At 43.4% G+C, this 12222-nt stretch overlaps 1 protein-coding gene across 1 annotated transcript in view; it reads right to left on the bottom strand.

The window, feature by feature from the left end:
* Positions 1 to 12222, bottom strand: part of Asap1 (ArfGAP with SH3 domain, ankyrin repeat and PH domain 1) — a 332376-nt gene that overhangs the window by 61566 nt on the left and 258588 nt on the right. The window contains exons 12-13 of the mRNA XM_026407076.2: positions 10387 to 10487; positions 6110 to 6179 (exon numbers count right to left, since the gene is read on the bottom strand). Of these exons, the coding sequence (XP_026262861.1) occupies positions 6110 to 6179; positions 10387 to 10487 (171 nt within the window). The remainder of the gene's footprint in view (positions 1 to 6109; positions 6180 to 10386; positions 10488 to 12222) is intronic.

The following is a 12222-nucleotide window of genomic DNA, read 5'->3' as shown; positions in this document are numbered from 1 at the left end:
GCTTGAAGAGCTTACCCAAGGCTCTACAGCTTGTCAAGGGTGGAGCCTGGGTCTAACTGGCTGCAGTTTGCCCTCTTTGAAGTCACAGTGTTGCTTTCTAATCCACTGATGAAAAGATTCTCTTCTCCTAGTGACAATGGGGACAAAGAGGTGGGCTCAGAGAGAGTCTAGAACAGCCTCAGAGCTGTAAAGGCCAGCCATGGGCAGGAGTGAGTTCCGATCCACTCAGGGACAGGAGTGGTCCTTTGCCAGGCTCCCCTGTGCTTCCGGAGCACTTTCAGTGCATCCTTCAACGCCCCAGCAGCTGACTGTTATCTCCAGAGCTCTGCATAGGTCCAAAAGCAGTAGTCCTGGGGAGATGTCCACTGATGTGAAGAGCCCAAGGACAAGCAGAGACACATCGAATCCCTGCCTTAACGAAATGCCCTGGGAGGCGACGGAACCGCAGTTAAGCCTAACGGGCAGAAATTAAATTTCTATGAGAAAATACTTACTCCGAACTGGCTTTGTAATGTGTCAAGGGGTAAAGGGAATAAGGGTATAAAAGAATTCCAATAAAGCACAATTTAAAATGGAGGTAGTAACACGTTAGGGAAGACGACGAACAGTTCGGATAGGGAACATGCACTGAGCACAGTCCTACCCCTCGTCTGCTCTAGTTACTCATAATCAATGAACTCATTTCACCTTTACAAATGCCCATCAATCAGGCACTGTCAAGGGCTCCCTTTTATCTAGGTGGGGAATCCTCGCCTGGATTCAGCATCAGAGACTGAGCTCAAGCTTGGGTAGCCTGTCTCCCAGGTTCTAGAAGCAGCAGCCCCCAGCTCAGCTCACTGAGGTGATAACAACCATTGAGCTCAGGAAACACTTTTTGTGGTTCAAGCTCTCTAAAGCCTTTAATTCCATTATTTTATTTAATACTCAAGACACTGAGAGACAGGGACTACTGTTAGTCTGTTTTACAGAGCGGGGCACAAGCTCAGTATGAAGCATGCACTGTAAGTAGGTGAACGCACACTAACTCACAGGTGGATTCCAGGGCTGTGCTTTGAATCTCCCTGTTGAGGACAACGGGCCTCCTGGCAGGTGGCCCCTCACATTATCTGCAGGTGCTGGACCTGTCTAGGCCAGTGGGATGCCTACTCTTTTTGACTAAATCATCAAACTTTTTTGTTGTACTTCTATGTGACATTGAAGTACTTTTAATGTCATCATATCGAGAAACAAGTGACTAAGAATTTTTTTCAGTTGTCGTTGAACACAATACCTGTATTTTGTTTGTTTATTTTTATGTGGCTCATACATGCGAGGCAAGTGCTGAACTGCTGAGCTATAACCCCAGCCCCAGGGACTAAGAATTTAATGGCTGTTATGCTGTTAATCCTCTGGGCATGTACAGGCATTTTAAAATGTAAGACATCATTTAGGCAGTCTTCAGATTCAAGAGTAAACTCCTAGAGCCCTCGAACTATCCCCAGGACCAGCACTCCCCTCCCCTCCTAAAAGTCCTTGCAGCCTTCTCTATCTGAAGACCCTGACTGATTCAATGACATGGGAAGTGACTTTGTTCCAAAGTGCTGTTAGTCTTGAAAGTTTCAAAGACCTCACAATGATCTGGCATCTGAGGAGAGGCCTACAGTCTAGTAGAAAGAGCACGGGCTTTGGAACTTGTCCAGCAGTTTATAAATTACATGGCCCCAAGTGTGGTATCTCTGAGACTCATCCATAAAATGCAGTTTCATTTAAAAAATCTTCACTGAGCACTAACTACATATTGGGCAATGTGCTAGAATTAGGAATTCACTATGAGCAAGACAAGGTTCCCACTGAGGAACCTCAGCCTAATGAGAAATGAAGGCAGGAGCGCCTATCCTGAGGACTCTCCTGAAGACCACATGCAGGGAACACTAAGTGCTCAATAAAAGGCAATTCTCTTTCTTTTTTCAACCCATTACCTGAAAAGCACGTTGCATTGAGGTTAATTAATTCAGGGAGTGAGGGTGTTGAAAAGCACAGCTGCCTAGGCTTTTATACAGGATTACTACAATGTAGTCAGACTATAATTCTAATACTTCATCTCTTTGATGATTTATTTTATTATATTTATACTGTTTATGTTTATACTGCTTTTAGTTAAAAAAAAAAAAAAAGGAAATGCAAACAACTCAAAGGCACAGACTGGAGTAAGATGGCAGCTGAAGCTGCTTTGGGGCTTGTCAACTCCAGTGGGAACGGCAGTTCACACCAACCACCTTCACCAGGGCCAAGGGAGCCAAGTGAGACCCAGCGCCTGGCTTTAGTATAACACAAAGAAAAGAGCACTGAGGCCAGAAAGGAAAGAACTGGCAGAGTCACCTCCTCTCAACTCCATGCAGCAGCCCCAGGTCTCCTGCTTGGGGGTTGAACAGGGGATTACGACTTTAGACTTCAAACCTAGTACCAGGCCCACCACAGTGAAACCCAAATCTATTAAGAATGGTTTAGTGACTTGACACAAGCTTCTTTAATCTTAAGTTTTGCCACAGATTTGTTAATAGTTGGAATTCTGAAAAAAAAAAAAAAAAAAAGCATTTTATACTATGTTTAGAAAGTACTGGATGGGGTCGGGGTGTAGCTCAGAGGTAAAGCCCTTGTACAGCATGAGTAAGACCCTGGATTTGAGCAGGGAAAAAATGATTAAATATTAATATCAACCAGGTATGCTAGTGTAAGCCTTAATCCCAGCTACCTGGGAGGCCGAGGCAAAAGTATTGCAAGTTCAAAGCCAGCCTGGGCAACTTAGTAAAACCCTGTCTCAAAATTAAGAGTAAAACAGGGCTAGGGATGCAGCTAGGTGGCAGAACACCTCTGGGTTCAGTCCTCAGTACCAAAAAAAAAAAAAAAAAAAAAAAAAAAACCCCAAAAAACAATAACAGTTAAGAGTAGAAAAATGTACTGGATATTCACAAATAAGCTGAGATGATGATGATGATGATGTTGAAGATGATGAAAGCAAATGCAGAGATTCCCACTAAATTTGATTCCTACAGTGCTGTTACCTTAAATAGTAAATAAAAACACATCTTTGAATAAATACATGAAAAACAATGTGAAATCTAGGGATGGGCTGTATGCAATTCTTTCAGGTGTACATAAGAAAGTATTTCTCCATGGAATAGTGAGTTGGGGAGTTGAATCACTCCGGGAGCAGGTATTACTCAAGTGGTCAAGCCAAAAGAGACTGTGCCATTAATCTGAAGGTAGCCTGGTCCTCTCCTGAGTCACTATGATAAGAACAATCTGCAAAGGTGACATTCACTGGGGGTGGGGTGGGGGTGGCCTGCAAGCTGGAGGAATTTTCCGGTGTTAAGGGCTCCTGAATTAAGGCCCCAAGTTTTCTTACAATAGAAACTCTTCTCTAGCAGCAGAGGGAATGTTAGGAACTGGAAAAGGGTCTGGGGAGTGGACAGTGAGGAAGGCAGGGAGGCGAGAGAGCAGGTGTAGCAGTGTGGAGGGTGTGATCAGCGCACGATGCATGCACGAGTGGAGACAGCACAGCGAATCCCAGTAATCTGCACATTTAGGAAGTATTGATGATTATAAAGAACCAAAGGCTCTTTCCCTCACTTTTTCAGTCACTACATCTTTTTGCTTTCCTAGGAACTACTGGCCCTGATTTTCAAGCTAATCCTAAGTAAGCAATGATGTCTACAAAGTGGGGAAAACTGACTAGAGATCTTTCTGTGGAGGCAGGAATGATTACAAGTGATGTAACTGGCAGCCAAAAAAGTGGCTTAAAGCCAATGGAAAGTGGGGAACAGAATAACAGAACTCAGGGAAGGAATCAGCAGTTGGGGAGGAGCCTGTTTGCCCTGGGCTGCTCTGGGCAGGAGAGCTCCCAGTTTGTATCAGGAGGGGATCATCAACAGAGCTCAGGCTCGACAGTGACCTGTGAGGAGCTAACAGAACAGCGAGACTGACCACTCTGTGCACACACAGCAGGCTGTCTCACTGGATACCCACATCATCTTTGAGTTAAACACTTTTCTCAAGGTCACACAGTCAATGGCAGAGCTGGGATTCAGACTCCCATCTGATGGATGCCACAGCCCATTCTCTCAGCCACCAAACAATGTGGTCAGCGATACCTGTTGTTAATTAGAAAGAATGCACATAAACTGTTGGCTTAGCCACAACATCATCTTTTGGCAGGAAAGAAAAAGGGAGTGAGAGAGAACTCATTTATTTCCTATATTTAGCAATGTGCCCAAGGTTGTATAACTGTCGAGCAGTGCTGCTGATGCACTTCATCTCCTGCCACACTGCTCTGCTTTCCACAGCAAGTTCACAAGAAAAGTAAACGGACAGAACAAGGTGAGGCCACATGTCGCTCTCAAATGCTTGCTGAGAGGGCCATAGCCAGGCAAATCCATGGGAAGAGTTCTCCAGCAGAAGGTCATGAAAATTAGGGGACACATGGTAAATCTGACAAAAAACTCACAATCTAAATAGTCAAAATAGATCAGAAACTTTCACTCTAGTATAAACTGTATGGAATTAAAGATGAGAAGGTCCAAATTATCTATTTTCCACCCACGTAACTTGATGCTTAGGCCAGCACATGGGTGAATGGAACTTAGTTAACCAATGCTGAATATATGAACAACTGCTAGACAGTCTCAGTGGCAACCCCTAACGGGTCCAAGTCTGCAGGCGGGATTTCTGCTCTCGGATGGGTGGCTGGCTAGAATGGGCATGATGGTTAAAAATCTCAGCTGGGCTGTCAGCCAGAACTCACCACAGGGTTCTTCGGGGTAAAGGGACAGAGAGGAAGGGAACTGCTCAAGTTTCATAGAGAACTACAATCTTTAGGAAGCATGCCATCCATCATGTACTAGGCCACAAGAGGTACCAAGCATCTTCCGTGTGTCTAGATCTGAGTACCTGGCTAAAGATGAACCGAGAGCTGTAGAGAGCTCAGAGTGCAGAGCAGCTGGGCTCTACAGGAAGAGACACATTAGCAGGACCACATGGACTAATGCTGGATAGATCCAAGCTTGAATTTCTTATTCTACCAGTTACTAGTCATGTTCAGATCTAGGGTCTGGTTTCTTTATCTGTAAAAGGAAAGTTCTGATACCACAAGGGCTGAAGGTAAGTGGTACTTCCTTTCCTTGATAGAGAGATATAAACTCAGCTGTAATGAAAAATTGCCAATGCCATAAATGCCCATCCTTGTTTCTACTATTCTGTCAGCAACAGACTGCTTATCCTAACTCAAGGGCCCCACTTGGCACAGGCTACTACAGTTTAATCATGAATTTGTCCCTCAAACTGACGTTACTGGGTTAAATGGCACACACATTTTTAAACACGCCTGGAATGAACTCTGCCATCCACTGAGTGATACATTTTCCATTAGGACACTTGCATCTTTGAGAATTAAAAATAAGTTTTTGCAGCCAGGCATGGTGGCACACAGCTGTAATACCAGTGGCTCGGGAAGCTGAGACAGGAGGATCATGAGTTCAAAGCCAGCCTCAGCAATGGCAAGGCGCTAAGCAACTCAGTGAGACCCTGTCACTAAATAAGATACAAAAAAGGGCTGGTGAAGTGACTCAGTGGCTGAGTGTCCCTGAGCTCAATCCCAGGCACAACCCCCCACCCCATTTGTGTTTTGCTAGTTTAAAAAGGCAAAACAGAACTTGTTTCATGTGCACTCTTGCGGCCAGCATGACCGAACATCTCTACACACATCATTCCTACATTACTCTTCTATGCAAAGAACATCCTCTATCAGTTTTATAATGCAGGAACTAGGCTTTCTAGAGCAGCCGATGGTATTTCTGAAGATAAGATTATAAGATCAAACAATACCCAATTTGGGTTGAGGGAAAACAACAACAACAAAAAAAATGGTTTCTAGGGGTGACACAGAAGGACATAGGCTACCACAGGACAAGATAAAACCAATGTTTTGTAAGAGAATATCCTAAATGATCTGACCCAAATCCACACATGACCATATGTGGACAAAACCTTAGTGTGGTTACATCGCCTCAGGAGCTTTCTGGCTCAGGAGGCTGAAAGTGTAACAAACAGGCAGGAAAACCACAGACACACTTACAGTTGCGTGTGAGATGGTCAGAATTCCATTCTTGACGGTGCACTTCCTCCTTTGCCACACTTTCCGGATCCTAGGAAGCAAGCCCAACAGAAGTGTAAATAGTGTCTGAGTCATCTGGGACATACAGTCATATGGTATGATGAACAAGAATTACAAAAAACCCCACTCCAAAATTAAAAAATCCTGACCCCCCCTTAAGTTACATAAATCAGAAAATTCTGATTGCCTTTTATACCCCAGCTAGAGGGTAATTCAGACAGGTAGGCATAACAAAGATGCTCATTACAACACTGTTTTTGATGGTGAAAATGAGAAATAGAAATTACAGAAATTTAATAGCAGGAGAATGAAAAATCAATTATGGTTACAATATAGGTAAAAATACTATTCTCTGGAAAGGGGGCCCAGACCTATATTAGGCATTATGTTAGTAATGCTTATCACCATATCTGTCAATCTGTTACCAAAAGGCTCTATTAACTGATTAATTCTACAATTAGATGAATTTTAAAAAGTTATGAAGTCTGTCATGCAGGAGAAGAACGGGGGTGAGGCTGCCTCAGATGTAGGAAAACGAGCTGAGGGTCCAAGGCACAAGATGATCTAGTTTTGGTGACTCGTACACCTCCCCTTCGGGGTCTTCCAATGCTAAAATGATGCCAGAGCCCCTGGAAAGAGAACTGTTCCTGATTCATACAGGAGCCAACTGTGGTCAAACCATCTGAAGGAGTTGTGATATTTTGAAAAAAAAATGATGATGCTGAAGATGGAAACCTCCAAAGAGAACTAATTTCAACTTGGAGTTTCCTGTGAAGCTCTAGGTGCGATTAAGAGGCTGAGTGTCAGGCAGAGCTGTGCACACGCAGCAGGTGCAGCTTTGCTGCTTGGGACCACTTCCCCAGGGGAGGCAGAAATGGGCAGGGAATAGGATTCCCTGGCCTGGGAGAGGGTTGTGCAGGCCTTCTGTTGCCATGGAAACAAATGACACCAGAGAGGACCATTCTATCTTTCCCAGATCTTTAAAATTGTAACTTGCATTTTCTTTTCCATCATAAATTAATACTCTAAGGAAACTGCCAAAACATAAATTTAAAACCAACACAGATAACACTGTTGTCTTATATATGTAACTACCAGAAGTATAGTTTGTTTCAGAGCATGATGAGAATTTGACTCCATTTGACTAGATGTAAACTGAACACAATGCTCAAAATGCTAGTCTCCTCAGGAGATAGTTTAGAACCACTAATTAAGAACTATCCTCAAATCACAGCTAAATCACAAGTACTAACTTTCTTTTGCAAGTACTAACTAGGATATTAGCACTAATATCCTCAAATCACAGCTAAATCACAAGTACTAACTTTCTTTTGCAAGTACTAACTAGGATATTAGCGCTAATATCCTCAAATCACAGCTAAATCACAAGTACTAACTTTCTTTTGCAAGTACTAACTAGGATATTAGCGCTAATATCTATCAAATGAAAATGCCTGAGTTTGGTTAATGGTTCCAGCTATCTATAAGTGGTTCTGATCTTGTTTTACTCTCACAGAAGCTTGTGAAGATGGGAGAGGCAGTCCCTGTACATTAAGCCAAAGCCAGCACCATCCTTCCTAGCAACACATTTCAAAATACCAAACCACCAACTTGTCAAACTATTCAACCTTGGGTAAACTCTCCCTGCTCAGTTTACTCATTTTATTTAGTTAAGCTTTTATATATCAGTTTTTCTTATGTGTATTAAGGAATCATAAAATAAACACCCATATTCTCTTGCACAGCTAATGAAGCTGAGGAAAGTTGACACAAAAGCACTGACCTTTCTGGCTGAGAGACTGCTAATGAGGCATTGCAGACCGCCAGGAGGAGGAGAGTATTAAGATATGCCCCTGCACAACTGAGAACAGCAGCTCCTGATCTTTGTAAATCTTCTACAGCTCTTTTCTATTAAAAAGTAGCCTTGCACGACTCAGTGTGTATCGATGTTGATGCTGGATCATTTGGGTTTTGGATCCCATGTTATTGTCTAGCATAATCCCAGCAAAGCTGTCACCTAACTCATGTTACTTCACCTTTTAGGGACTCATTTTCCTTGCCTGTATCATGAAGATAATAATGCCCTCCTTCTGGGATTATGTTTAGAAAATATATGTAAAACAATTGCTCCTATGCCTCTTAATAAATGCCTCTAGATCATAAAGTTTTAAATTATTAGACATTTTAATTGGTTTTCAAATTGTGTAACAATCCTTAAGAAACAGAAACATTTTAAATTGGGGTCAGAAATTACTAATGCAAATGACCCTTAGGAGAAAATCACAACATATCAGTGGTTACTATTAGCAAATGAATTTGTCTTCAGGTATAGGCACTGCAGTATCTTCTTCCACAGAAGTAACCACCAGCAACTCTGGGTTATCGCGATTCACCTGGGCTGCTGGAGCAATTATTAGGAGTTCGGACCACTTGACTTCCAACCTCCCAACTCTAAGATGCAACAGCTCTTCCCTTATCTCTTGCCAACAGATTGCAGCAGGGTGAGAGTGAAAGCCATATCTCACCTACCTTTTACCCCCAAGCACCAGCAGACTGCCTCACACACTAGAGTGCTTGCTGTATGCCTACGAAATGTATGAAGGCATGTGGAAGGATGAGTATGCTAGTTTGTTTTGGGTGCGCCAAGAGTGGTTGACAGCAGTAATGGCCACTTTGAAATATGAAGGGGAGACTCCTGATGTGAAGTCAGATATGCAGGTTCAAATCTGGCTCTTGTAATTGCTGTCTGTATGATGTCAGTCACAGAGATGACTACGGGTCTCTGGCAGTAGGGTAGGCACTCAGCAGATGCTCACAAAAGAGCATTTTAGGGTCTGGACTAAACAATACTGATGAAAAGACTGATCTTCCTGGGACATGCAGATGTTAACCACTCAGAAATAGGCAACTCTAATTTCCAGAAAATCATGGTGATTTCAGGTGACAGCGCTTAAAAATTCGATTATTTTATACTTCTGCTTTGAAAGAAATGCAATAGTACATTGTTGCCTTTTTCTTTCTTTAGAATGTAAGGATTTCTTTTGCTCAATGCTATATATTTCAGGTTCCTTGAGTCCTAGACACAGAGGATTCTCAAAAGATACTTGTTGAAAGCATGAATAGAATGAGCATAAAGACAGCAACACCAGAAATTTGTAAGAGAAATGGCTGCAATTTCAACAAACAAAACCAATAAAACACCTATAGCTTAGATAAGGCCAAGAACATATACCCACAAGCAGTCAGAAAGCAAGGAGTTTTCTTTTAAAAATGGATGCCAATTAGTAAAGGAAATGATTTAAGAGTCTAGTTAAGCACTTACTGCTAAATAGGATCATTTGTTCAAGCAACAGAGGCCAGTGTGGCAGGACCAGGGGACAAAGTGGAACAAGGAGGCTGAAGAGAAAGACCAGGCAAGACACTCTGTATGCAAAGGGAAGTCACTGGAGCAATGTAAGTGAACGAATGACATGGGTGCTGGATGTGTAAAAGACCATTCTGGGCCAGGTGTGGTGGTGCACATCTCTAATCCCAGTGACCTGGAAGGCTGAGGCAGGAGGGTACACATTTGAGGCCAGCCTCAGCAACTTAGTGAGACCCTGTCTCAAAAATAAGAATGACTGGGGACATAGCTCAGTGATAAACTGGCCCTGGGATAAATTCCCTGTACCAAAAACCAACCAACCAAAAAAAGACCAGACCAGAGCACTCTGAGAGCTGTTAGAGGGGAGTTGGAGAGGGAGAAGACAGTGACAGAGTCCAGTTAGAAGGTGGCACCGACAGTCCAGGAGAGATGTTAGTGGACCATCTCTGGGCAGCAGAGACGGCTAGAGGTGCATTATATTTAGAGTTAGAATGGAAGGGCTTTTGTCAGATTGGCTGTAACAGAAAAGGTCAAGGTGACCCCCGAGGTTGGGGTTTGAATGGCCAGGTGCACCTCCCAGGCAGAGAACAATGCAATAACTAACAGTAGAGAGGAGGGCCTCTCACTTCTTGCCTTCTTAAAAGTACAGGTTACAAGTGACAGGTGCCATTTGGAGGGGCCACACAACTACTACTGCTTTTTTTTTTTTTTTTTTTAAAGACAGCAGGTTAAATCTCAGACTTATGTGAAGAAAGTCAGTGCATTAGAAAACATTTAAGTGTGTTTTCCAATTTGAGAGGCTAGAAAAAATTGCTAGTTAACAGCCCTCAGTAAATATGCCCATCACACCCTGGGACGCCGGGCCCATACACACCCGTCGCTCTTCTTCAGCAGGTAACCCTTCTTCTCACTGCCGTATTCCTTATTGCCCTGGAGCTGATGCATGCTGTACCCTCCTTGCCGGCTCTGGGAATCCTAGAAAATAGAAACCACTAATTAAGCTAAAGCTGGAGACAATTTTCAAATCCTCGACTCTATCCTGCCATTGAGCCTTTGCCCATTGGTCTAAGAATTATGAAGCTTTGAGAGCTGTGAGGTCTTTGCCTTGGTTTTAGGAGGAGGAAAAGGGCAGCAAAACATTTGCCAGTCACAAAGCCAGTCCGAGGAAGGGCTGGGCCTGGGTCTCCTGTTTCTAGTTCAGAGCCCAGCTCTACTCTGAAGTGAGTTCAAACACACACAGGGCACTGGTGGGCTACCAGAACGACTCAACCCAGTTTACACAAACAGCAGAGGCAAGCACAGGAAGCAATGGAAAGACAGGTGGACCACAAAGCAAACCCGGGCAACCCATGGGGGCATGCCATTGGTGCCTCACCACAGTTTCTAAGGACTGTGTGGCCAAGCGGCCACTACGTTGTGAAAGCCTAAGAAACAAGTGAACCGTATTGGACTGTAGCATGACAACATGGGTGTCTAGACATGGAAGTAGGACAATACATTCTCACAGGAAGTATGGACTTACTCTCCTAGACTTCGATCAGGAAGGGCAAAAGCAGAGAGAGAAAAGGCAGAATGTTGGAAAATACAGTTAATTTTGTTGAAAACGTTGACACTTATAATTTAAACATTTCATATAATGCACAAAGAGAACACTGCTGTAAGAATAATACCAGAAAACACAAACGTGTACCTTTGGAATCATGATAATCCTTGGGTGACGGGACAGTAAATATCTTATACCTATAGGGTTCTGCTGGGCCATGTTGAGTGACAGCAGAAATATAGCAGAATGGAAGAACATGAGGTATAGGTTACCAAGATGCAGTGTTGACAAGCTTCAATGCGTGTGGTCAGGGAATCAATAACTCTGTGAAACTCAAAATTATTTACTTAGAAAACTTCAGAAGAGCCATAGATTGTAAGAGTTCAAATAAAGAGAGCTGAGTGCATACATCCAGTTTATAAGAAACACCTAAAATGTGGTGGTGCTGTGGGAAGCTCAACCAGCCGCACTGGTTATCTCTTGATGGATGTGTACAACACACTTCAAGGCCAGGGTGGCTTCTTTCAGACATTCAGTCCTCTGGGTCAAACAGTGTGGGATCAGTGAGGCAAATTAGTGGGGGGAAAATTTCTATGACAGTGCGCCTTTATGAGGCTATTCCAGTCGTGATAAATTCTGTGTTCAAACCTAAAAGCCTGGACAGAGGGCTTGAGGGCCCACAGAGGATGCAGTCCTGACGTGCAGGTGGACGCTCACACTCTGACCACGTTGCTGTCCTGCTCTCTCGTCAAGTAGCTAGAGCCAACTATATACCAGGCAAGCTGACTGATGTTAAAGAGGTCACAGATTCAAGTCACTTTCTTACTCTTGAGTAATTTCTCTAACAATCCAGATTCCTTTCATGTATAACTAGACAATTTTAACATGGGCAGGGGTGGGGCATGGAGTGAAATCTGTCAATCTCTTGTGAAACTCTCCTAAATGTTTACCTTTAAACAGGGTCAGAGCCTTGAACTGCATAGTAACTGAGCTCACGGACTCCTCCCTGGTAGGCATTCCTATGCTTTCTGGATGGAGACAGGACTGAGGGACTGGACTACATGCCAGACAGGCAGAGGAGCGACCCTGCCCTCCCAGTGCCTCCAGCTACAGTTCCTAGGAACAGTTGGGGCAATTTCCTCTTCTTTTTAAAAAATATATATATAT

This window comes from Urocitellus parryii, chromosome 7 (assembly GCF_045843805.1).
Source record: "Urocitellus parryii isolate mUroPar1 chromosome 7, mUroPar1.hap1, whole genome shotgun sequence".
NCBI classification, from domain to species: Eukaryota; Metazoa; Chordata; class Mammalia; order Rodentia; family Sciuridae; genus Urocitellus; species Urocitellus parryii.
Note: the sequence above shows the minus strand (reverse complement) of the source record. Positions and strands in the feature narration are given on the sequence as shown.